Source organism: Cyprinodon tularosa, unplaced genomic scaffold, assembly GCF_016077235.1.
Source record: "Cyprinodon tularosa strain WSP-4 unplaced genomic scaffold, ASM1607723v1 ctg66, whole genome shotgun sequence".
Lineage (NCBI taxonomy): Eukaryota > Metazoa > Chordata > Actinopteri > Cyprinodontiformes > Cyprinodontidae > Cyprinodon > Cyprinodon tularosa.
In genome coordinates this window covers 845,232-872,799 of record NW_024039407.1, presented here as the reverse complement: position 1 = coordinate 872,799, position 27,568 = coordinate 845,232, and the positions used below count along the sequence as shown (strand labels likewise).

At 38.5% G+C, this 27,568-nt stretch overlaps 1 protein-coding gene across 1 annotated transcript; it reads left to right on the top strand.

The window, feature by feature from the left end:
* The first annotated feature begins 1,329 nt into the window (after positions 1–1,329).
* spats2 (spermatogenesis associated serine rich 2) lies at positions 1,330–25,323 on the top strand. Its single transcript, XM_038309293.1, has 13 exons — positions 1,330–1,461; positions 4,339–4,590; positions 5,186–5,265; positions 7,056–7,164; positions 8,899–8,948; positions 9,152–9,374; positions 11,350–11,532; positions 11,654–11,789; positions 13,680–13,738; positions 15,219–15,328; positions 15,412–15,514; positions 21,116–21,261; positions 24,129–25,323. The coding sequence occupies exons 2-13, from the start codon at positions 4,557–4,559 to the stop codon at positions 24,378–24,380; spliced, it is 1,485 nt and encodes a 494-aa protein (XP_038165221.1). The 5' UTR covers positions 1,330–1,461; positions 4,339–4,556; the 3' UTR covers positions 24,381–25,323.
* The last annotated feature ends 2,245 nt before the right edge of the window (positions 25,324–27,568 follow it).

The window sequence follows — 27,568 nt, the reverse complement described above, 5'->3', positions numbered from 1 at the left end:
TAAATAATATTCTTTTTTATTAAAATGCACCCCCAGAAACAATTCATTTGTAATATTATAAGAAATGTCTTATCATTTCACTGTTTTTTAACAATACAAGACAGTCAAATTTACAAAAAATGTTGATACTGTACTTACATATAATAGCAAATACTATTAGTTTTGTGGGGTGTTGCATGCAAAGATTTATTTTCATGCTGCTGTCTAGTGCTGGCAGAGATGGCAAAAGTACTCACTTTCCGTACTTGAGTAAAAGTACAGATACTTGTGTTAAAAAATACTCTGGTAAAAGTGGAAGTACTGATTAAACTTCTTTACTCAAGTAAAAGTAACAAAGTACAGGCTTGTAAATGTACTTAAAGTATAAAAGTAAAAGTAGAAACCACTTTTTTCATGCTGTTGCCTACATTTTAAATGGATGTCAGCCAATAGGACTAGATCTCCGTTGTGTTCATTTTCAATAATCTCGTCGTCCATGCTACTATGCTAACGCCACCGCCACCAAGCTGCAATGATTTGCCGCGAATGAATATCGCCGAATCTGTCGATTCATCTTGTAGTGGTGCGTCAAATGCAACGTAGATTCCCATCCAATTAGATTGAATTTGGTATTGATGACGTGAAAAATAATAACGGTAACTACATTGAAATGATTCAAAACTAAAGTAACAAGCCAATTTTTTAAAATGTAAGGAGTAGAAAGTACAGATATTTGTGTAAACATGTAAGTAGTAGAAGTAAAAAGTCGCCATAAAAATAAGTAGTAAAGTAAAGTAAAAATATCAGAAAAATCTACTTGAGTACAGTAACGAAGTATTTGTACTTCGTTACTTCCCATCTCTGAGTGCTGGTTATGCTCTTACATGCTTCTAAACATTTGTATTTGTATATTAGAGTAGAATAGAAAAGGTTTTTTGTTGATCCCAAAAGAGACATTTTTTTTTCTCAATGAGAGAATGCATGACACTGACCTTTTACATCAATTTCAAAGAAAACAAATAGAAAAAGTCATCAAGTAAGAATCAAATTCCATAAAAACATATCCATCCGCAATAAAAGATAGAATCAATAACCGTCCTGCAGCACGTCTTCTGTGTATGCTACCTAAATATGAGCCAATGTATTCCAGTTTCTAAATATACATTAAATAAGCATGAATTGCATCCGTTCACCTGATTAATATAATTAAAAGTAACTAAATTAAATTGAATTTTGTGATTTTTTTATTTTTTAAAGTTTAAATGCGGGGGTTTTAAACGTACTTATTAAGTTAATAATCCTCTGCCAGTCCTCGGAGTATTAAAAGGGGGGTCCTCCTACTCAAACCTGGCAACCCGAAAACGATGTGGAGGAAAATATTGGCCACAGCAGCAGACTGCTTGGCATTACAGACGGCTGGCTCTTGCAGAACTGCAGTAAGCTCCTTCCAGAAGCTACCGTCCACTTTGCTGCCAACACAGGGTACGTGTTTATAATTTTAAAACTATAAAGACAACGGACTTTAAGTTTAATTAAGTCAAAAATGCTAAACTGCAGATTTTTTTACGCCTACATTGATTATCTCACAGGTCGTTAGCATTTCAACACAGACTGCTAGCTGCTGGCTAATTTTAGCTAATGCTCTGTGCAAAGGTCCACCGTGGAAAAAAATCGTATTTTATCAAATTCTGCTAGTTCCAATAAGCTGTATAAGTGCAAGTCTTACCGTCTGACATAAGAGCGGGGAGTGATATTTAGCTTGGCAAGCTAATCATGAAATGTTAGGTAATATCAGCAAGCTAACGGTCAACGTAACCTACGGACTGTAGTGATGAGGGGGCACCCTGTAGTTGTGCAAGTTCTATTTACCAGAGGCGGATGAAATGTGTTTATCAAAAGCAAAAATAAGAGATTAGGAATCGTAATGTTTGATAACTGGCTGGCTTCACACCTCCAAGCAGGCAGGGCTGTGTAGCTGCTAACGCTGGCACTTGGAGATGGTCAAGTCTTTTGTCGTGAAGCTGCTTTTTCTCAGATGAGGTAATATTCCTGCTTCTGTTGGAAACGCTTTATTATTTGTTTCCCTGCCGCCTTGGGAAATATGATTGCTTAGATTTTGCGTAATGTTCTCTACTAAGCATTTTGTTTTAAATTTTTTTAGAGCTGCAGAATGAGATGAAATGTTCTCCAGACTGCAGCAACTTCCTCTTTTTATTGACCTGATTGATTGATTACCTAGCTAGACTTTACTTCTGAACCAAATAAAATTGGTTTTAAAAGGAATTCCAACCTAAAACTCTAAAAATGCGCTTGTTTTATGTTTCTGTGATATTTGAGGCAAAGCTGTATTCATTTCGTATAAGGCTTGATTAAGGAAGGATTTTTTTTTTTTTTTTGGTGTTTTCTGTAGAGATGCATAAATCAGGGTTTTCTTGGCCAGAGTCTCTTTGCTTTTCTTAATCTCCTGACCTGCTGATTCAGATATTGACAAGCAAGAGTTTTCTTCTAAATAGTTGCATTAAATAAAAGGATAAATTAGCTTCTTTCTCCTTAATGGGGGTGGCAGGATTGGTTTTTGGAAAATACTAGTAAAAAGAATCCACTAGCTCAGATTTTTCTGTCAATTTATAAGTGGTGGTCTAATCTTAATGAATGTAAATTACAATTGGTTGATCATTTTATTGCCTGAAAATTAAAGTCATGCATTGAATGCATTCTTGGGTGAATTTGGTAATGTTTCCCAGCAGATTGACTGGTGGTTTCCTCTCACGCCATTTTCAGTTATTCTGCTTTAAGAGCCTATTCTGTAAATGTGAGTGGTGACAACTTTTAAGTATTAACTTAAATTGGTTATACATATTGTCCTGTAAATAGGATTTAATACAACTTGAAATTTGAACAGCCAACAAATTGATATTTTTGAGGGACATTTACTTACAATTAAGCCCATATAAGATTTTCCTTTGCAGAGATTTGATACACCCACACAAAAGGAGCCATTGCCCAATATGCCATGATTATTATTATCTTATTTATTTGTTTCTTATTTTTTTCTTCCCCTTTATACTTATAGCCAGGATAATTTAATATAATATGAATATGCTCAGGCAAGTCTAAAATAAAGTAAACCACATTATATATACAGGACTAGTTTTAAGATGTACTGATTGCTTGGTCTTCGTCAGATGATCTATTTGATTTTAAACTCTTTATTTCTTGAGACTAATAGCATTCATATTGCTAACCCTAAAGGACTTTGTGAAATGTGTTTCTGTTTAATCTAGATTGTTTAAACCTTTACTTGATTTTTAGCTCACATAGGTGCTCCTGGTTCTCTTGAATATTCAAACACCATCCCTCTTGATAAATAGAACGCATCCTAGTGCTGGCATGAGAGGCTGCTGCAGTGCCTCTTGGTGTTTGTGCTTACGTCAGGCTGACGTCTGTAAAGGTGTGGTTGAACCGGGACTGTGACATGCCAAGTCCTCCTGAAGAGGGTGTTGGTTTGGATATGCTTTTTAAGTTCCCTTTTCTAGAGAACAGGTATAAGGAAAAGAAACGTAGAAGAGGAGGAAACAGCTGCTCTGTTAACTGGTTCCAGATGTCTGGTGAGAACATTCGAAAGGCCAGGTTGGGCATCAAGTGAAAATTGGCAAGAAAATAAATCATCCTCCTTTTTTTCTTTCTTTTTACCCCTTTAAAAATTAAATGGCTTTGTTATCATGAGCAGCTGGTTTCTTCCAATCTAAAAAAACAGTTTCACCCACTATGATGAAACGGTTGTTAAATAGGTTCAAAGGTCAAGAAAAGCTTCTTTTTTCCCCCCCTCCATGCACAGTGCTGACTGCATCAGATGGCGGTCGTTATATTCTGTTAGAAATTCCTCAACTCCTGGTGGTGTTTTATATTTTTTTACTGGTACGTTTCTCAGATGTCTCAAACCAATTAAAGATCCTAGACTTTAGAGGTGAGGTGACCGTTTTGATGCCCTTTTGTCATCATTTTCCTCATATTCTGAACTTGTGAGGACAAAAGGAAAACCCTTAAAATATTTGATAATGTCGTCCTACTGACTCCTCCTGAAATGAAATGCATTGGTTCTGCCAAGGACGTTATTAAGGACAGACTTTCTCGTGAAAGACAATAATTCATTGAAATCTGTTTTTCATTTATGCGTCACTGCCAGAGGAAATGGATTTTATTTTTATTTTTTTTTGCATTCATTTGTGTATCCTACAGAACTATTTGTTTTGTGTGTTTTTAATTTCTTGCAGTATTTAGAGTTTTACCAAGTTTGTTTGTTGTTTTTTATGTAATAACGTACCCCTTTTCTTGATATTCTTTATATTTTCCCCACAGATTGAATCCGCTTGGCTAAAAATCTGTGACAGTCTGGATGTGAACCTTGTTCTTCCACTTTGCCTGCCAGTTGGAAACCTTGTTTTGGATCTCCTGTATCCAGAGCAACCAAAGGCTACAGTTACCCCATTCTGAAACCCCTTTTTCGACACTAGGAGACATATATTAAAGGGCTTGAATTTCAGTTTGCTGCAAAGTCTTTCCTCGGATTGTTCTGTATGACAACGATGGCAAAGAAAAACAGTCAAAAGGGTATGTATTTGTCTTGTAAATCTCTTTTTAGTTTTTATATTTTGTAGGAGAAGCTGCCGGAAAGGAAGTTTAACTCCATCCCTAAGGAATCCTTGCTTTGGGCATTTATAGAGATTCTTGCATGCTTTCATTTCATAAGAAACACAACTTGACAGCAGTTTGTTTTCACTGATCATATATACACTTTGGACTTTGAGTCTTCATACTTTGTTGCATAAAAGGTAATCTGATCTTAACATAATAGAATATTTTTACCTTGTCTATTTTTTTTTTTTTACTAATTTGCCAGTTTTATGATCTGCCCCATCTCTAAGATTTGAATGTTTTGATTCTGCTGAAAATGCCTCAATTTAAAAACTCCCCAACAGTTCAAAATATGCTTGTGACCTTATTGTCAGAAACACAAGCCCATTTTGGAAACGCTGACAACCAATCTGCAGCTATGCTGTGATTGAGATTCACATGCATTTTTTTAAGGAAATATCTGCAAAGATATCTGAGGCTTCTTTCGTTTTGCAAATGATGTTCTTCAGTGGTTTGCAAATGTGGGTCAAGGCCTGGGCTGATTGCTTTTTTTTCCCCCCACTCTCTACAGATACATCTGGTGTGGTGTTTGATACTCGCTCCAAAATGGTCATGTGCCAGGGAGGAACAGCCGAGAGGATGAAGGAAAAGGTAAGAAGTGAATAACGATGAATTAAGTTTAGGGCTGGAACAGTTGCCTGATTAATCATGATTAAAGCCTATGGGCCAACGTAACCAGCAGGAAAAAGTATTGCTTTAAGTTTGTTAAGCAAAGTCTTTTTAAAAGTTTAAGTAAGATTCAAGAGGTGAGGACTGAAGTTTCTAGCCTTGATGATGTGTTTGATCTGCTGGTGGCAATTGCTTTTGTCTAATCAAGTCCAGTGTTGCACCATGATTTAATCGGACTATTAAATCAATTAAAAATATAAACCAATGCAATAGAACAGATATTAGACGGACTAAAATAAAGCAAACATTTAAATATATTAAGATGTCCCCCTTCTACAGGTAACTTATATGGTGATCACTGTGCTTAATTAGAGAAAACTCCCCTGGATTTTCTGAACGATCTGTTGAAAACTGGTAAGGGGAAGATGAGATCAAATAATTGAAATCACAAGGTACTGGTTTGATGTAACATCTGGCAGGTTTTTTTTTTGTGTTTTTTTTAGGTCGCCATGTAAATATGCATGTCAGTAATGGAATTGGCACATTTGATCGTTCTTCTCTTTCCTCTGATATTGATTATATCTGTATTTAATATTTAGCAAACTGTTGCAGGCACATGATTTCCTCATATCCCACATCACTGCATTAGAGCAGATGGTGCAGATGAACAGAAGGCTTTATTAAAGAAACCTGGGCTTCAGTTTATATCACTTGAGCAGAGTCATGGACAGTTTTCAGGTCAACCGTTATTTTCTGAGAACTGTGTTCCCTTTTTGTTTTCCCTTACACCACACCCGGTCTTCCATTTAACTTCCCAATAACGCGATTGGAGATGCAGCACTCTGTAAGCAAACAGCTTTTTTTTCTCCTTTCTTTCCCCTCCCTTTTCAACCTTATGGGGAACTCTCCTTATGCTGCATAACTCCCTCGTCTGTTCCCAATATTGTGCAGGCCATAAGAAGGTTGTAACATTTCTGTATCAAAATGCTTTTTTTCTTTTTTTTTGGGGAGGTGTTATATAATATATAACTCTAAGAAGTAGATTTGGGGTCTTTAATTGACCTGTAACAGTCTGACTTAAAAGGTTTAAGTTTTTTTAAATGCATTTTTATGTGGAAGATGTCGTTCATGAGGTTTACTTCTGTGAAATGAACTACTCAATAAACATTTGTGGTCAGATGCATATGAAACCCCTCAGATGTGCAGATGTGAGCTCTGTTTGCATGTAGTTTCACTCTTTTGATTTGCACCACTTTTCCCAGTAGGCAGTGTTTTGAACGAATGTCAAAAGTCTGGCAAGTTGTCAGCATGAACTACAGATGCTGTGTGTTGCAGAAATGCTGCATGATCCTTTAAATATCACTGGTCTTTGACCAGTTTTAGTTATTCAGCACCATAGATATCCTATAAATGTGACTTTACTTAAGATTTTAAAGTGTGTTTCTTTAACAGTCGTTTGCATGATGGCTAATAATGACTGGATCTATAATTTTATTGCATTTCTGGTTAGTGTTAGGCTACTTGCACATGGAACGAGGGAAACATTGCACCTCCTCTACCAGCAAGTGTTCATTTCCTCAAACATAAGCATTTAAGCAAGTTCGCCAAAATAGTCAATGCAAATGAAAGCATGAAAATTATGTCAAAAATTATATTTTAAATTACTCTTTGAAAGTGTGGGAATTAATGAGTACTGAAGTACTTCCAGTGTGATCGTCCTTTTCTGTAAAATTTGATCTCCTGTAATCAATAGATTTTTTTTTTCTTTACAGATCAGTGCCGTCAGAGCTGTTGTTCCCAACAAAAGCAACAACGAGATTGTGCTGGTGCTGCAGCACTTTGAGAACTGTGTCGATAAGGCTGTGCAGGCTTTCTTGGAAGGTATGAGGTTGTTGCTGCTTGATCTCAAAGTTCATTTGATTACAGGATCTTTAAGTGGCATTCCCGTGCATTCACGTCACTTTGAGGGTGTTATGTTCAGCCCTGAAATGCAAATGTATTTGCCTCTCTCCCATCAGTTTGTCCTTCAGTCTTTAAGTCTTAATTTAAAAATCCAAATTTAATGCCTTAAAAAGTTTTAGTCAACTAATCAAGGTTTTTTTTGTTTGTTTTTTTAACTAGCCTTCATTTATTTTTACGACTATGGAACACTACCCTAAATTATCTTGTGACACTGAAATATCTGGAGTTTAAAAAAAAAAAACTCAGCCAGCCAATCAGCTTTCGTGCTTTTGGCGTGGCCACGTCACCAGAAGGAGTTGTGCTGCCGTTGTCATGGGGAATTGCAAAGTTAACACTGTTTACAGGCGGTGGAGTCTCTCTCAAGAAGTGCTGTTACTGCTGTGAAAGGTCCAGATAAACGACAGCTGCTGGTCTGGCCCCGGCCCAGCACACACTGTAACACTGCCTCACAGAGAGGTTCCCTGGATTGTCCACACAATGACTAAACAGCATTTGTACAGAGCAAATGGCTCCAAGCTGTGTGTCCTGACTAAGACATCGTCCATTTGTAGAAAAGAGAAAACTGGAAACATAAAGTCATGATGACATGGACGTGTTGGAGCAGGAGGCCAGTCCATATACCCGGGATTCCAATACATGGGGTACACACGAGCCAACCACTTATTAACGCACCGGAAATCTGTAAATGTATCTTGGCAAATTTCCTTATTGCCAACTTTATCGATCAGTCACTAGTTGAATAGTAACTGATTATAAAATATCTTCAATAACATTAATCTCTATCTCTATTATGAATTGGATAAAAAAAAACTAGATAACTAGACAGACAAAAATATAGGGTTGTATAAAAAAGAAATGGCAGGAAAAGATGACTCCAAAATAACAAATTTATGTGGGACACTGACCAAATACATTTTTCTACATCAAACTTATGAAACAAATCATTACAGTATATTTAAACAATGTGGAGTCCTGCAGTTTTTAAAATAGGAAAGCTGAACTGCAGTTAACAATGAATGGAAACTACATGGTGAGGAAAAAATGTCAGGAGTTATCAGCCAGTTAAGTTGAAAGAAATCAGGCATCCCTAATGTTTACTTTCTCTTTGCTTGAGCACCAGAAGGCTCAGTAGATGGGGAAATAACATTTAAACAATGTTTGACTTTAACTTTGACGGTTTCTTTTGTACATTTTCGTGGTTAAAACAAGCGTTTTTTTTGTTTTTGTTTTTTTTTTGCAATGTCACTGGGTAGATTTAGCATAAACCCAACTCAAGTAAGAGCTGCTATTGTGCTCTTAAACTACTCGTTAAAAGTATTATTTTTATTTTTGCCAAAAGTTACTAAAGTTTACCAAGTACCCTGCTTGTAGAATTGAAGTGGCACAAAGTTCACAGCTAGTACTGACATGTTCACCTCATGCCTCTGAGCTCCATCCACCCTTCTCACTGTTTTCATCTGGAATATCAGGGTGTGAATTCAGCTTTGGTGTTATTTGCATTCCTTCAGTTTCAAAAGGTTAAATATAGAAACAGGGTTGTTCTGTACGTCACACTGCTTTGTTTGTTAATGCTATCCTGTAAACGTCTCAGGACATTCATGTTTGATGGTGGTATTGCAAGAATTTCAAGTTGTGACCGTATTGTTTACGCAGGCAGCGCAGCCGAGATCCTAAAAGAGTGGAATGTGACCGGCAAAAAGAAGGTGAGCGTAATAAAGCCTGCAATTGACATTCCTCTGCGTCAGCATATTCTTCTTGGTTACTGGTTCACTTTTTCAAATTCCATCATAAATGCAAAATACACTTGATTCAAGTGTATTTGTGACACATACTTTACTGTTTCTGCACTGATCCTATCCGAATTGGTAACAGATTAAATGTGAGATGTGAATATTTACAATTTCAGCCCAAGAAGAAAAAGAAGCCCAAGCCTCAGCCTGAGGCGTCTGCGGAGGCGGCTCAACCTGAGGCCCTGTCGCCAGAGGAGAGCAAGGATGAGATGAACGGCTTTCATGCCAATGGATCGGTTATGGACGGAGAGTCTTTAGATTCACTGAGCGAGCAGCTGGACTCTGCTTCCCTGGATGCAGCTGAGCTGGACTCTGAACCCGCTACATCCGAAACACCTGGTGAGCACATTTATTTGTTTTTAGGATTTCCATTTATTTTTTTCTTCTTATGCAAGACATACTGTATACAAAGAAATTGAGAAGTATTGGTTAGATGATGTGTAAAGATGCAAAGCATATTATTTAAACAAAACAATTGATGTAAAAGTTTATGCTGCTTCATTCATTCATCTTCATAAAAAAAAAAGCCCGTCTCTATAATTCTTGTTTAAAAATGATCAGCAGCTTTTTTTCCAGATCTCACAAACGGTATTAAAGCTGGACAATAAATCAAGTTGGCAATATAATTTGTTTTAAAAACAAAATAGTGAAATTGGGCATCTCTAATCTGTATATTTTATAAGCCTGCAGAATATGTCAGCAATTCAATCGCAATAAAGGCCTGTGTGATGGGCATATTGCATAAAGTCAGATTAATGGTTGGTCCAGAGGTTTGCATTTGTGCTATACATCAGTTCATCAGATCTTCTTAAGGTAATTTTGTGAGTCACACAGAAGCTTGAATTATTTAGCAGTTTATTTGGCCAATCATATATATATCTCTTTACAGTAGATGCGCATCCCTACCACAGACCCAGGGGAATAGGAAACAGCTGACCAAGTTTAGCGAGTAGCAATAGAACATAATGTAACCTAGTGGCAATATAAAATGGTATAACAAGTGAGGAAAATTTGGTGATGAAAAACTCCTAGTTTAAAAAAAAAAGCATATCACGTGGATGCAGATCTTTTAGCAGATAGACGCAGAGAGACGTCCTTTTACAATCACAGGTACTGGTAGAAACTACAAAATATTAACGGCTAATCTCCATGATCGCCTTTAACTCAAGAACAAGGACCTGCAGGGAGGGTTCAAAAAAGCAAAACCAAAGTGGCAAAAATTAGAAAAACAGTTGTTCATTTATCACAGTTTTGCAAATGGAGCCTCTTAAGAGAAAACACTGAAGCGGTAAAATCAAAATGAGTGATTGAGGCAAATCAACATTGTTTGGCCAAAGACGAGATCTCTGTGAATAAAGTGAGCTGAGAGGTCTTCTTCAGTCTGATAAGCAAAGGACCAGAGATGCCACATCCTGTCGTGCAATTACTTGCCCTGTGTTGCTATTCCACAGATCTACAAATCATGCCCTGTTATATATCAGCTGCTTTTTTTTTTTTATTTTTTTTTTAAACCATAAACCCAAAGCAGAAATGCATCAACTCTGCATACTGACAGTGCATCAGAAATAGGGCTGGTAAAAAAATCTTTTGAATCGATTCCTTTTCATTTTTGCGAAATCAATGTCTAGGGAGTGAGATCGATTCATTTTATGGCGACATGCATGACGTTCACATTCAAATGAGCAGGAAAGATGCATTCAAAATTCTTCAAGCCAGACAGCTGCAGATATAGCCAATAGCTTGACTGAAGACATTAACAAATGGGGGTTGACCAGAAAACACCCTGTAGTTGCTACAGACAACGCTGCAAATATGGTTTGTGCAGTGGAGATAATGCAGCTCATTCATGTCGGCCGTGTCACATCTGTTTGCTCGAGTGAGGCTTCACTTTTTCGCTTTTCACAAACAAGTTTGCACTTATGAGATAGTTTTGTTCACCTCCCATGTTTAAGCTGTCTGATTTACAAGTTTGCACTTTGTGTTAAATGTGACAGAAAAAACAAAATACATGAGTATTTTGAAACACAGTTGAACCACTTTCATTGTTGTAAAAACAGATCGAATCGAAATAATCGATAAGGAACTGTATGAATCAAATTTTTATCGATCCAGGACTTTGGCAAAAATACCCAGCCCTAATCAGAAATATTCTGAGGGCTTCACCCTTTCACGTCTTTTAACAGCCTTATTCCACATTGCATGAACTTAATCTCTTTCCTTGATATTCTTTGTAGAATTTTGAGTAAAGAGATCATAAAGCAGTACAAACCAGGATCAATTTAAATGTAGTAATGGTCGATGTGCTTTCTAACAGGTGCAGAGGCAGAAAGTAGTGTTAGCGCTCCAAGTCCTGCTTCCCAACAGGGAGGGAGAAACAATCACCAGGTTTCCAGAGGCAACAAGTCTCGGCACAGGACGAGCTCGAATCTACATCCCTCCTCATCTTCACTAGCACCCACCTCTGATGAGCAGGGATCATCAGGAGGGAAGAAGCTTGGTGAGTAACTACAGTCTATTAAAGCGTTCTGTCATGGAGCCTTTCAGGCTCAGGTTAGCTGTGCTAGAGAATGTCGGATGGTCCCAAGACACAATATCAATGTAAACTTTTTCATCTTCAGCTCCAAACATTGACCGCTCGGTGAAAGACCTGCAGAGATGTACGGTCTCTCTGACCCGCTACAGGATCGTGGTGAAGGAGGAGATGGACTCTTCCATCAAGAGGATGAAACAGACTTTTGCTGAACTCCAGAGCTGGTATGTCGACTTTCTGAAAAAACTACAAAACCTTCCTGATTCTGTGAGAGAATGCCACCTCATTTTTTTTTTCTTTTTTTATGTTTGAGTGAGATGGAAACAAGATAAACTTAAAGTTGCTCTGCAGAACAGAGCCCAGCTGGTTCTAAAACATCACTGCAATCATAGCTGTCATGGTCTGAATAGGAGTCAAGATTGAGCTCCTGCAAAGTTTAATCACCAGGATTTAATCTGCTGTTGCTGAATGATTGCACTCAAAGTTTTTGAATATATAGTTAAAATTGAATACATTCCTTCACCCCCTAGAAAGCTGGGTGGATTGATTTGCAATGTTGTCTTAAGGCTGGAAAATAATTCAATATGTATCACAATTTATTTTTATTTAATAAGGGTAATATGATGTTTAAACATATTACCGGTATTTCGATATACGCTTCAGTCTGTGGTTACAGCGCTTGTCACTGTGTGATGTTCCGGGTGATTTGAAATGAACAATAAAAGCTGCAGCACATTAGCTATGTTGGCGATGATTTACGCCACAGGCAGGGATACTGTGGTGTTCAACACTGTAAATTTTAGTTACAAAACCAACCTGCTTTGAATGGCATGTACCTGGCAGAAGAAATCCACAAACAATTTTGCGACTTTACAATCTGAATGAGGAAAATAATTGTTGCTTGCTGTCTGTGTAGAAAGCATGCTGCTAGTAAGGCAACATCTGGTGACGCAGCTAAGAGAGATGAGATGAGTGCAGCCTTTAAATAAGGAGGAGAGTGCGAAATTGACAGGGAGCCATTTCATTATGGGATGCGTGAGTTAAATAATCTAGTTTTTCTCGCTGTGCCTGTGTTAAAAAAGAAAAGTAGGGATCTATTTTTGTTGTGGAAGCCGAGAGCGGTCAATTTTTTATTTTTTTCTCTTTCCCTTCTTCAGATAATTACATAAATATCTCGTTCTCACGGTTAAACCATTCATTGTTTTCTCAAGATAACTATAGATAACTACTACCCGTAGTTGTTCAGTCGCAGTACCGCATGTGCGCAAATAATCAGTGTTTTAGTTTCCTTTTTCTTTTCACTCATTGACAGGTCATGGTGGATGATTGGATTGCATAGAATACAGTAGAAACAAATTTGACTAGTTTTAAATGAAAATCTTTTATCTGGACTCATTTTGGAGGTTAATGTATCGTATACCTTTTAACGGCGTAACACCGGGGCTGTTCAGAAAACACACGGCGCTGGAGGCATAGGTTTAATTGGGTATGAATCAGAGGTGGAAACAAATCATCAAACCAACAACGTTCTCCCGTTACCTGAAAGTTAAACACAGGATTATTTACAGAATTACACATACGCTGCCATGACTTATAAATCCTCTCCCGCTGTTGTGGTATTGGAGGATGTAATCAGTTTTGACACACACCAATCCTCTCGTTTTCAGGAGAAAATGAAAAATGGACTTGTTTTCTTGAGAAAACCACAGTGAAAAAGTATCAGTGGGACATGACTGCTCTCGGCTTCCTTATGTTTTTACTAAAGATAAGGAGTGCAAAAGAAACCGAAAGGCATAAGTCAATACTAGAGTACTGACAGAGGATGGTACATTTTAAAAGGGTTCCAACCACTTTAAACTAAAGAGATTTCTCACCCACCAGCACTTTAATATTTACATTCATACATAGCTGCCCATTATTATTTTTAATTTGCCAGGTTATTTTCCACGGATTTGACTTTAAAAGCATAAAAGGTTCTGGGGGGGGAGACACCTTATTGCCACTGGAAGTTCTGCTTCTGCTCCAAACTGTTCTTCCATCACAATTGCAAAGTCATTGTGTATCATGTTATGTTCAGAAGTACTCAACATTGTGACTTCTTGTTTTGTTTCCAGCTTAATGGACAGAGAAGTGACTCTCCTATCGGAGATGGACAAAGTGAAAGCTGAGGCCAGTAAGTACTGCGTCTTTAAGTGTTTATACTCAGTTCTCCTTGTCACTGCTGGTATTCTTCCATCATCATATCACCTGACTGAAAGGCCTAAGGTTACTGACCCAGATCAGTCCCAGAAGGAGTAAGGGGGATTGTTGTGGAACAGCAAGTCCCAGTTTTCCTGAAAAGTGCTGTGGAGCCCTTAGGGTGCTGATATACCTGGAGCATACTTCCTGTGTTTGTGTATGTCTAACATGACAGAGCAGGACTTCATATTTGTATAAGTAGGCCATTCTCTCTTATTCTGTCCTCTCAGAGTGGAGTGTTATGTGTTTGGAGGCCTGGAAACACTGAATAGTGTCAGGTGTCGAGGGAGCCTCAATGCTGCCTTTGTACAAGGTGTGTGGTGGATTGAGAAGAAACCAGAGTACCTCTTTGATTAAAAAAAAAAAAAAATGTTCTTCAAATGTTGCCCCGAATATTGCAATACCTTTCTAATCTGTTATATAATGTTTAATCTGGAGGGAAATATTTGAATATTATCAAGCAATGCAGTTTTTTTTATTATAATTCCAGGCTAATTTGATGGGTTTTTTTTGATGTTCTTAAAGGAATGAATGTAATGACTGGGGCAACTTTCAGGTGCACAAACACTGATGGTCATGTTATCCGTTACAGTGGCTTTTGTAGGTCAGAACCTGCCACTAGGGGGCCATGGAAGGAAGCTGCTGGATGGCAGCCAGGGTTGAATCAATGCAGGTGGAAGTGAAGACTGTTGCTCACAATATGGAGCACGTTACTGCAAGTTATGAGAATGAATTAGTTTCTCATATGCTGAGCTTAAGACTGATCGGGGTACCTGTGCTGATCCATGTCCAGTACCAAGACAGGCATGTAGGCATCACAACCAGACCAAAGAGCAGCAGGAATATGCACCCATGGGTTTAGAAAGGATTTTCTTTGTTATGCTGATGCCTGGTTTCCTCATCAGCTCCTGCCTGAAATATCAAATATGGCAGCCAATTTACCTAATTGCTTCTGAATACCTGTGAAATTCTACAAGCTTTGCGGTGATGTAGTGGGCAATCTTCTGCATCTTTTGCTTTAAGTTTTTTTTTTTTCTCAACTAAGTGCTTTTGGGCTATTAACGTGACAGCACATCAAGCCTAGTAAAAATGTGTTGTTGCGTTACATGTGTACTTGTAGACTGAGTTGTTGAATTCTAGTTATTTGTCTTGGAGTTTAAAATTAGCTCTGACATTTGTTGCAGTGAATCTCTGTAAATTGGCCAATGCTCAGGATGTCTGTCTGCTTATATTGGACTTGTTTGCAATTGGAGAATGCATCTTTAAATGCGTAAATCATTCCTGTCCTACCTGAGGAAGCATTTTGCCTGGTTTCTACACTGATTAGCTCCTAGGAAAAATATATATATATTTATAATATCATTATGTCAGTAATGCAGTATAAGATCCTCTGTTTTATGTGTGTGTTTTCGCAGTAATGATTCTGGATGCTCGGCAGAAGAGAGCGGAGGAGCTCAGACGACTAACAGACCAGTCTGCTTCAATGTCTGAGGAGCAGCTGACTGAACTGCGTGCAGACATCAAGGTCAGCTCCTAGATTTTTATTCTGCTTTCTTTTACATTTAGAGATAAAACAAGGTTACTGAATTGTTTTTTATATAATTTCAGCACTTTGTGAGCGAACGTAAATACGACGAGGACCTTGGGAAAGCTTTAAGATTTACATTTGATCTTGAACCACTGAAGATGAGCATCTCTGCCTTTGGATCAGGTACAGGACACTGGTTTTCCTACTCTCCTACTTATTTATATTGAAACTTGAGTCAAAGTTGAATCTTCTCAGTGGAGGTTTTTAAAAGGCTGACAAAAAGCCCTAATCCAGCATGGCAGACTGAAATGGGATGCTGGAAAGGATGAAGCAGAGTAACTTTGCTGTGACAGCCTTCCTGTTATCTACTGATAGTCTAACTCTTATAAAATTGACCTTATCTTACCTTATCTTGTAAAGTTGCTCGTTAAACAATTTTTCTTTGCAGATATAGAAATAACTGTCTTCTTCCTTCTGCAATCTTAACTTCATCAGCCAAGTGTTTCTTTTCCCATTAGCCTTGATTTTTTTTTTTTTTTTCACTGTTTAAAAAACAACAAAAAAGATTGATTAGGTGAAAAATATGTAATATTATTCACTGGATTTATATCAGTGTTTTTAGCAAGGATACATAGAAATACCTTTCATTGTCTCAGGGTGGTGAAATGTGGTTGTTGAAGGAATGGTGCTCTGCAGTTGTGTTCACAAACTGTGCCTATAAAATAACACTTAAACCATATATTCTACTTCAGATTAAGCAGCTTTGCCAAACGTTTCACCGACTAGTGCTTCATTAGTACTTGCTGATCTGAAAATTATTTTGCCACTAGCATAATCTGCAGTCATAAACATTGTTGTACACAGTCGCCATCTGCTGGTTGAACTTACTTGCGCTTGGATCAACTTGGCAGCAAGATCTGAATACTTCTGTAACTTTAGCTCCTGTTTTGGTGAACACTAATGTGCATAATGTATCGAGAGCGCTTCTCAGTTCTTATCTCTCTTACACTTTTCACACTTAATCTTAGACTTTTTCTATTCTCTTTTTGCTCCTCTGCTGGGCACTGCTGACTAGCGTTACTTCCTTGGTTTGCTTATTAACAAATGGAGAGAAAAAAAAGGAAGTTTTAAACAAAAAAGTCAACAGGATGCCATGATTTTATAAAGGGACCTTAAGGCTGATTTATACTCAAAAACCAGGTTGTCTGTGTGTGTGTTGCAGTAAATGCAAATATGCCCACACCCCTTCTGCAGACACTCTGGTGCACCTCTCCAAAATTGTAGGTGACCGCAGACAGTGCTGCAGACAGGAGGCCTCTGATTGGTCAAATCTACATCCGCTTTACACTATGCGTATTTCCTGTTTGGTACCTTATCGTCATTTTTTGTTTGTATGACCGCCATTGTGGAAGAGGCCTTGTGAACTTGGACCAGCTAGAAGAGCGAGATGAGCAAGAAAGCTAGGACCCTTATTCCAACTGGATCCCCGCTCTTTTTCGCACTCATGTGCCTCTGTTGTCGTACAAAAATATCCCCCACTTCTTCACCGCGCAGACCATTCTTCAATATTGGGCATAAATGAAAAAAATATTTGCAACAAGCTCACTGCGACACACTGCTGCGGGAGTGTAACCAGCCCTTTAGTATGCAACTGGAATAAACAACTGGTGCACAACTTGGTTAAGTTTAGTAGGTGACTGGGGCCATTTTAATGGAGTAGGGAAAAAAGACAAATTCAGGTAAAAATGAGAAAATGTGGAGAAATTTTTTGTTAAAAGAATTTAGAAAATACCAGAACCAATAAATCACTTCCAGGTAAAAATATTTGCAAATGGTCATAAGCATCTATGGAATTTCACATTTCTGACACTGAACCCCTGTAAGACACATATTAGACTTGCCTTTTTTAGTTGTTTTTTTTTTGTAACGCACATTTACAAAATTCTCTATGTCCAGTTATCCAACGGCGAGATTTTAATCACTGATAACATTTTGCAAAGAGGTTTCTATGTTCACTTGCATCGCCTGTTATTTTGGTCCATGGAAATGCTTCTGATTGACATTTTCTTTTTTTCAGCATTTTAAATGTCAGTTAAAAATTTGAATAAGAAATGGACAGCGACCCGGTTACTGAATGAATTAAAAGCTGTGCAAACTACTGTTGAATAAATCATCCTAGCAGCTTGTAGTGAGATTTAACGCACAGTCTTAGATCAGCTAAGATCTGCTGGAAGAAGGATCTGTGGAAGCGCTCCTTTGTGCATCTAGGATACAGTGGTCTGTCACTGTCTCCGGCTTCTCATCGCCTTCATGCATATGATGACAAATGTTTAAATGTGATATTTTTATTTTTTTTATTTTGTGTTTTAACCTGTGATGTGTGACAGGAAATCTGTAGCTTAGGGTTACTTAACCTAACAATGAAAGGACTGTTAGAAACCCTTCTCTGATTAGTTTTTCTTGAAATAGAAAGCTCTATGGGGTAATGTTAGACTATTGATCAACTTTTAATTTCCCACAAATCTTTGGCTTTGCACTGGGATAAAGGAAAACTAGCACTTTGCTTGAAAGACAAAGGGTAACATAAGGGAAAACATCAGCAGACATGCCACAGAATGGAGCTGATGGTCGCCCTTCTCTAGTCTTCTGGGGACAGAATAAATTATTATCATTATGTCCAAGCTTCAAATCTAAATGCATCCATTAATTCTAATTTTTCCTGCTGATCTGGAATAGATTCGAAAATGATGTTAGATTGTGCTTCATGAAACTGCCTTTCATGTTGCAGCTTATTTTGGATATTGTTAATCATACACATTTAGGATAATCCTAAATCTGTGAACTTAAGAATGCAGTTCAAAAACAGTTTTATCAAAATGTTGCTAAAAAGAAACAATAAAAAAATGTTTAATTATTCTACAAATAACATTTTATGTATGAAAGTAGCTCTCTTAACATTTCTTGCTGTGTCTTTCTCCATCAATGTCTTATTGAAGTCTTTATCTCAGTCTCGTGCAGCACACGGTCTTGCAGATTTCTTTTTCTGCTGATCTATTTTCATCCTCGTCTTGATCTCTCTTTTTAGCATATTTTATTTTTATCCTCTTGTCAAATTTTGCTCTTCAAACAGGAGTGGGCTACTGATGAAATCCAGCCTTGGAGCTTGGTTTGGGGAGGCTTTTTATCTGATAACACTAGTGATGCAAGTGGACGCTTAATTTAAACACACATACTTTATTTGCAGTATGAAAGGGTTTTATTTTAACCGTTAAAACCGCTTGTGTGGTTGTATTTAATGATAGAAATAACATGTCAGATTATAAGAGTTTACTAAATGGGTTTTTAAAAATCTAAATCAGTTACTGTCCTGCTTCTTCTTCTCATTCTTCTGTCCCTCATAATCTGCCTCCACCTCCTCACTCTGAAATGGATCAAACCCAGCTAGCTGAGGATGGCTGCATCTTGTAAAAACTTTGCTCCCCCAATTTCTTCTTACTTTTAGCATTTTTGCTGATTTAACCTGATGTTTTTTTCTTTTTTTTTTATCCAAAAGGGGCTTTTTGTATCTTCTATGACGTACTGAGCCAGTTATATAAGTGACTCATCTTTTTTACCTTACCTTAAATTGGTGAATATTGTTTTTTAAGTTGGTTTACAACCTTGGACAGCTTAAAGATGAAATGAAATGATTAACCAAACTAACTTAATTCGTGAGATTGTGTCTTATTATTATCAATAATTCTATTACAAATGGTGAAAAAATATAAGCATGAATTAAAAAATTTAGCATGGTTTATAATCTTTTAGTAAGGGTACCACCTTGTTGCAGTATTCAAAGCATGGTGACATCACCGGGTTGATTGATGCTTCAGCTAGCAATTGTATACAATGGATATACCAGCGATACGTCACAACCATAAAATACTTAAGAAATTTGGTATGATGGAAGAGGAAGCGTAAAGGACACTCTGCAGTCTTAATGCTAGTGCTTATGCTTTCAAGCCCATTCACTGTATGACTCGAGTCATAGTAAGGAGAGAAGATGCAGTTTTGGAGTCATGGTTCTGAATATCCCTGCTACCTGGCAGACCACAGATTCTGGAGAATATGTAACGCAGACGACTTTTGAATCTGGTAAGCTAGCAGTCTATCGGACAGCCAGCTACAGCCTAAGGCTGATTTTTTGAATTTCACCACCTATAAGCTAGGCTTCACTAACGGGCAAAACACCAGCAGCAGGTCAGCTGCAACAATCAACTGTAATGACAGGGTGCAAAAACACGGCAAGCAGGCTTGTAAAGTTATGTTGTCAGGTATTAAATCATAAACTATCTCAAAAACAAACATCCAGAACTAGAGCTAAGTTCTCTGATTTTATCCCTATTCAAGCCTCTCATTAAACACGTATTATAACTCAAACGGTAACCATCATGATTAACACATCTCTGCATCACAGGGTAGCTTAGCCACAGGCTATCACAGCAGCTCCGAGCCTCCAGACAGATTACCTGTTGTGGAAACTGGGAATAACGGTAAGAAATAGGCAGTCAGGTTACCCTAAGGTCCGTGCTCTACCTCACCATCCTGCGGCCTTATTCCTGCGGTGTGTTTACCGGTTACTCCAATGTCTCTGCTTGGAGGTCTTGGGGACAGCAGGGCCTCTTCCAAAACATCCACCTCTCAGCACAGCAACCTAAATGTCTGAACATTGGTTAATGCACAAGTCGATGCACAGTACATGGTCCGGGTCGGCCTCCTGATTGCAGATAGACTTCATTACTGTGGGCATCAGTGAACAGCAGCTACACCTGGTAGCATTGTTACCCGCTCCGCCCAAAACACGTCAGATCTTCCCACCGCAGCGATAAGCATAAGCAATGGGATTTAGATTGTCGAGTTTTCATTTCAGCATCATCTTCCGTCATACTAAGTGTCTTAAATTTTTTACGGTTGTAAAACATTTAAGACTTCATCAACAAACCCTGTGAAGCCACTGCTTGGAGTACTGCAACATTGCTGAGTCATTACCAAAGAATTATAAAACAAAGTTTGTTTTTTCTTTTCTTTTAATATTCTTCACATTTGTAAGTTAATTATCGATAATAATAATAAGACACAATCTTGTGAATGAAGTTAGTTTGGTTGTTGTTTCATTTCCACCCTGACTAAAGTTTTATTACTAGTCCTACTTGTTTGTTTGAAGCTAAATTAAAAATTTCTGCAGTGCTTTGTGTTTATTCCTAATTTAGCTTAAGTCTTAATCTGATGGCCTTTTTACACGTCAGTAGGAATCTTTGTATTCCAGCATCTCCGTCATCCTTTGACTGAAGCAGCTGGGTTTCATTTAGTTGGTAATGAATATTAAAATCCTCATGTCGAGTTGTAATGTTTGTTTTCGAGGAAAAACAAATATATTGTTCCTGTGGATTGCATTTCATATTGAATTCATGACAGACCTGCTGTGATTATTTGGGCAATAGTCCAACGGCAGTAGAGGATATAACCTGTAGGTTTTTATTTCCCATGATGCTACATGTCACACATGTCAGGAAGATCAGTAAAAGGCGTACATTTTTAACCGATGTCCTCTACTTACTGAACCAGTGTCTACACCTAATATCTTTTCGGCCCACTTTTTAAAAATGTTTTGCTTAGATCCTGTGAGATGCTTACATTTGGTTAAACAGTTGATGACGAGCGATCGGATTTATCTTGAGGGAACTGTGTAGTCGACAGGAAGCGGCTCTGCTGTGTCTGACTCACTGTTTGTTTTTTGTTTTTCAGTGTACCATCCACGTACGGGCTACTCAGACCGGTCCCGCTGTAGCTCCACATCCTCCTCCGTTACCAGTCCAGTCCAGATTGAGACGCCTCCTCCCATCCAGACCACACCTGCCCCCACTGAAAACCGACCTCCTCCAGTCAAACAGGTGAGCTGATAACGTAGACATGCACCTTTAAACCTTCAGTATTTTCATTTCTATTCCCCTTTACGTAATGCCACCTATTAACATCCAGTTTACACATTGCGTATAAAAGCAGTTGTTCTACGAAGACCTGGGGTTTTCCAAACAAACGGCATCATTAAGACCAAGCCCGTTTCTCTATATGTGGACTCCGTTCTTGTGTGCTAATGAAATATCAGCGTCAGCCCCATCATTGTTCAAATTCACAAGAACAAAAAGTCCGAGAATAGACAAAGTCCCCTGATGTTGTTTTCTCGTCTCTCCCTCCTTACTGAACTTACATCAGAGCAGACTTGTCCATTCCCAACATTGACAGCTGTCTCAGCATATACCGCGGCAGCAGCTTTCAGTGTGTTTATCTGGCTGTGTTAATCATTATTCCTTCACTAAATGAAAAAAGTAAGAATGTATTACCTAGAGACTTTTAATAACAGAAGGTGAAATGCAGCTCCAGGTGAGCCGAGCATGTGGTTACATCACGAGTACGCTTCTGTTCCAATTGACCCAGATTCTCCCGTTCCTCCAGAGTCCATACTTTTCTGTGTTTTTGTCAAGAACATGGTGAGGACACGTGTCCGTACTCGCGTTCTTGTGAATTGAAAAATTGGCCTAAGAGACACTGCAGACAGATCCGGCCCAACTGTGGGTGCATTGGGTTATAAATAGAGGTGGGTAGAGTACCCAAACATTGTACTTAACTAATGGTAGCAATACAGGTGCTGGTCATAAAATTAGAATATCATGAAAAAGTTGATTGATTTCAGTAATTCCATTTAAAAAGTGAAACTTGTATATTATATTCATACATTACATACAAACTCATATATTTCAGATGTTTATTTTGTTTAATTTTGATGATTACAAATGACAACAAATGAAAATCTCAAATTCATCATATCAGAAAATTAGAATATTGTGAAAAGGTTCAAAATTGATGGCCCCTGGTGCCACACTCTAATCAGCTAATTAACTCAAACCACCTGCAAAAGCCTTTAAATGGTCTTTCAGTCTAGTTCTATAGGCTACACAATCATGGGGAAGACTGCTGACTTGACAGTTGTCCAAAAGACGACCATCGACACCTTGCACAAGGAGGGCAAGACACAAAAGGTCATCGCTAAAGAGGCTGGCTGTTCACAGAGCTCAGTGTCCAAGCACATTAATAGAGAGGCGAAGGGAAGGAAAAGATGTGGTCGAAAAAAGTGTACAAGCAAGAGAGATAACCGCACCCTGGAGAGGATTGTGAAACAAAACCCCTTCAAAAATGTGGGGGAGATTCACAAAGAGTGGACTGCAGCTGGAGTGAGTGCTTCAAGAACCACCACACACAGACGTATGAAAGACATGGGTTTCTGCTGTCGCATTCCTTGTGTCAAGCCACTCTTGAACCACAGACAGCGTCAGAAGCGTCTTGCCTGGGCTAAAGAGAAACAGGACTGGACTGCTGGTGAGTGGTCCAAAGTCATGTTCTCTGATGAAAGTAAATTTTGCATTTCCTTTGGAAATCAAGGTCCCAGAGTCTGGAGGAAAAGAAGAGAGGCACTTCATCCACGTTGCTTGAAGTCCAGTGTAAAGTTTCCACAGTCAGTGATGGTTTGGGGTGCCATGTCATCTGCTTGTGTTGGTCCATTGTGTTTTCTGAGGTCCAGGGTCAACGCAGCCACATACCAGGAAGTTTTAGAGCACTTCATGCTTCCTGCAGCTGACCAACTTTTTGGAGATGCAGATTTCATTTTCCAACAGGACTTGGCACCTGCACACAGTGCCAAAGCTACCAGTACCTGGTTGAAGGACCATGGTATCCCTGTTCTTAATTGGCCAGCAAACTCTCCTGACCTTAACCCCATAGAAAATCTATGGGGTATTGTGAAGAAGAAGATGCAATACACCAGACCCAACAATTCAGAAGAGCTAAAAGCCACTATTAGAGCAACCTGGGCTATCATAACACCTGAGCAGTGCCACAGACTGATCGACTCCATGCCACGCCGCATTGCTGCAGTAATACAGGCCAAAGGAGGCCCAACTAAATACTGAGTGCTGTACATGCTCATACTTTTCATGTTCATACTTTTCAGTTGGCCAACATTTCTATAAATCCTTTGTTTTTATTGGTCTTCAGTAATATTCTAATTTTCTGATATGATGAATTTGAGATTTTCATTTGTTATTTGTAATCATCAAAATTAAACAAAATAAACATCTGAAATATATGAGTTTGTATGTAATGTATGAATATAATATACAAGTTTCACTTTTTAAATGGAATTACTGAAATCAATCAACTTTTTCATGATATTCTAATTTTATGACCAGCACCTGTACTTTGTCATATTTTTAAAGTAGAAGTTAAAAGTAGGCTTAAAGAAATTAATCAAGTAAAAGCAAAAAGTGGACTAGCTGATATATCACTGAATGCTTTGCAAGAACTCTCCTTGCAAAGCATCATGGGACGGGGGGATGGCGTTACGTGACCAACGGGGAGTGAAAGGGAGTGATCCTCTGTCTGAACGGTCAGTTCACTATGAACTCCCTGCTCTATATAATAATTTAGGAGTTATAGCAGACTGACCCTGATCTAACTTTTATTAAAGTGACTTTTATGAAAGTTAATGTTGAAAGCTTAATCGTGAAATGCCTTTTAAAAGTTTCTTAGTAACAAATTAAGAAATATGTTAATATCCCTTTTTTCTGTGAAATCCTTCTTTATGTTCGTCTTGCACAAAAAAATCCCCACAAAACATAAAAGTTTGTTCCTGGAACAGAACAATAACTGATAATCCAGGCCGGATCCTAAAGGTGTGATTTTAATTTTCATTTTTTCCCACCAGATTTTCCAAGGAAACAGACGCACCTTCCAAGGACCGGGCTATCACTCAGGCGCTCAGCGGTTTAACGGCAGCTCCCACCATGACAGGACGGCCGGCCGCGGCAGCCACCGTCACCAGGGTGACGGCGGCTCCTCGCAGCAGCCCAACAGCTCCAGAGGCCCCACCCATCCCGCCGCATCCTCCTCTCACAACCAAGACCGCCCCGCCCACAACGGGCTGCCCCAGAGGCTTCCTCGAACACACTGCCCTTGACATTGGAAATCTTGTCAGCTCAGTCGAACCCGCCCACTGCCCCGCCCCCCTCCCCTCATCCCATCTCCTTTCAATGAAGAATAGAATACAAGTTTACATATTTCAGTGAGTTGAGCTGTAGTGCCACCTCTCTGCATCAATCTGTTCATTCTTTGAACTAGAAAAGCTCCAACTGTCTCTTCCTCTTTTTGTTATTGTGACACTTTCTATCTTTAGCCTCGCTGTCAGAGATCTCGCTGCTCTGCCGCTGTGTCTGTCATCAGTTATTACCATGAAGCAGAGCTTCAGAGACTCACTTGATTACCTGCAACAATCTGTGCACTATTGAAGGTGAACTTGTAGTTCTTTCCTTTCTGTATTGCTGTGGCGCCATCAGCTCTCTAATTCAAAAGCTCAGATTTTTTTTTTTTCCAAGAACCATTTCAATGCCTTCACTGTTGGAAAAAAAAAAAAGGAAATATTGTGGATGTGTAAAAGTAGTTCTATCTTGGACAGGGCCCTCTGTCCGAGTTGTAGACATGCAATCAACACTACAGATCGTCGTCTAGCTTCACTCGGTGAAAATAAGACGTATCAAACTGTAAATCAGAGCTTGATGTTCAGCTGCTACAAACTGTAGGGGAAACTTAAGGTCGGGACGTGTTTGGACTCGAAAGGAGTAGTTTAAATGTTAGAAGCGCCTCTTTCTATTAGCATGTCACCTTCGTTCAGCAAAGACTTTAATGAACGTTGCTCAACGCCTCAGTTTTTAAAGCTAAAAAGCAGCTTTATATTTACCATAAACAGAAGTTCATGTTTTTGCTCTGCTCCTCCTGAGGTTGTCGGAATATTTTCCAGAAGTCTTAAACTATACCGTAAAATTTTCACCTCAAGCAAACTTTCTTTATCCTTCAGGCCGCTTGTTTTCAAACTACGAGGGCTCATTAGCTATTTTTTCCCCCTGTAAACAATCCATAGAGGAAGCTCCTTCGCTGCTCCATAATTCCCAGCACTTTCTTTTCAGCTGGGTATTCTCCCCCCCACTCAGTTCCTTGCTTTGTTTTTTTTTTTTCTTATATGCACACCAGTGGCATTGTAATGTCTTTCTTGCCTTTAGTCACGGACTTCACATTTGCCTTTTTACAGACGCGCCTCTCCATCATAACTGCTTATCTTCATTTTTTCTCCATCTCCCGACCATTAAAGTAAGGTTTTCATAGAGTTATCGAGTGGAACAGGTGGGTGTTCATTTCTTTTCACGCCTGCCAAGTAGTCGCTTCAAGCTGCTTTTTGAGGTTCCATTTCCTCTTTGTGTCCAGTTTGAGAACAAAACGGTGGTGAATACCTCATCGCTAAATCCTCCGTCACAACCCGTTTCTGCCCGTTTTTCTGGAAGTGGGCTCTTCATACAAGAACGGGACCCCGCCGGTGATTCGTTACCCTTCATGTTGTAGTTATGTACATACGAGCTACAGAGCCGCAGTGGAAAACCGGACGTGTTACTTTATTGCTTCATGACGTTTCTTTATCAGGCGTCTTCCTTCCAGTGGGAAGGAAAAAGTTCATCTTTAAATCTTTTTTTTTGTGTTTGTGTGTCTTCCCTAATTTTTCCATCATAAATGATTATTTTTTTTTTTCATAGTTTTGAGTTTAAGAAGAAGAAAAATGTTACTAGTTAAATTAGTGATTATTGTGGAGAAAATAGTGAAGAGAGGCTTTGGGAATAAATAAATGGTGATTAGGCTCGACTGAAAGTAGTTCAGTGTTTTTGGGAGTGATTGTTGGCTTTCTCATCAGATTTTAGGGCATATATGAAGGTATTGTGAGCAAACAGTTCTCTTATGACCAGATATTAGATTCTGGTTGCTATCTGCTTTGCTCAGATGTTGCCGTCTTAAACAGATTTGCGCCCCCTTTGGTACCGCATCCTCTTTGAGCTGCAGGTCGGTGGTTATGCTAGCTGAATATTTTAAATGCTTTGCTTCAGCTTCCATGAACATCCAATCACTGAGCAGTTTCCATGGAACCACTCTGAGCAGACTAAAAGAAATTAAGAAAAATCCTTCAAAGCTTGTGAATTATCTCAAACCTTCGTTTGCTGCATGTTTACACCAATATTGAAGTTTGTGCTTGGAGTGGTAAAAAGCTTGAGCCTGTTAATGTCGGAGCCTCAGAGATGTTTCCAGGTTCTTCGCTCATAGAGGTTCATTTGTTTTGTCTGCGTATTTAAGGAGACTGGACCTAATGTTAGGACTCCTCCTCTCCTGAGAACAAGCTGCACTGTGGACTGAATCTAACTGCAGGAGACATTAACCTCCAGTCCTCCCTCACTCTGGCAGATAACCTGAAAAACGCTGGATTCTGTCCGCTTCACTGACACCTTCATCCACATCTGTTTTTGTTTGACATTCCAAGCTCCAGAGATGTTGGGTTTTTGCAACAGAAATGGTTAAAATGCAAAACCCAAAAGTTAATGAATTCAACGCTTATACTTGTTTTTCTTTCTACCCTACTTTAGTTCTGATTCTTTCCTGTATATACATGTATGTAGCTATATGATTCTGTGCTCAAAAAGGGCATTTCGTATGTGATATTCATACTAGACATATTTGAAGTTAAAACATCTGGTTTGCTCATTCTTCCAACTGTAAACTCAAGTGCCTTTTCTTGTCCCTCCCTCCTCTGACTCCGACATTTTCTCCACCAGAGTATGGACCAAAGACATCAAGCCCAGCCCCGTCTTTCTCCCTCTCACTGAATGGCACACTTTTCATTTACTACAAATAAAACTGTTTGCAATACCAACCTTGTATCTTTGAGTTTTGATTCACACAAAAGAACGTTGCAAATCTGTGATGATGTAGCTTTATTTGTCTGCTTTGTTTTTTATTAGAGATTTTGGGTTAAAGTTGATAAAAGTTAACCTTTTAGTAATCTTAAAAAAATTTTAAAAAATCAAATAATTTAATTTTATTACCTTTTTAAAAAATAGTTTGCTTAAAACAGTGGAGTTAAAACTTTTCTTTAGGCCAATAAATCTTTATGGTTTAATGGTTTGAATTTAAAAAACAAAATAACACTTTAATCTCAGCCATTAAGAAAAGATTTTGGTAAATCTTGTTTCATATAAGAAACTTCAATAAATTTAAAGTCATGTTTGTTCCTATCTAGTATGATATTGAAGAAAATGCATAAAGAATGGTTTGATT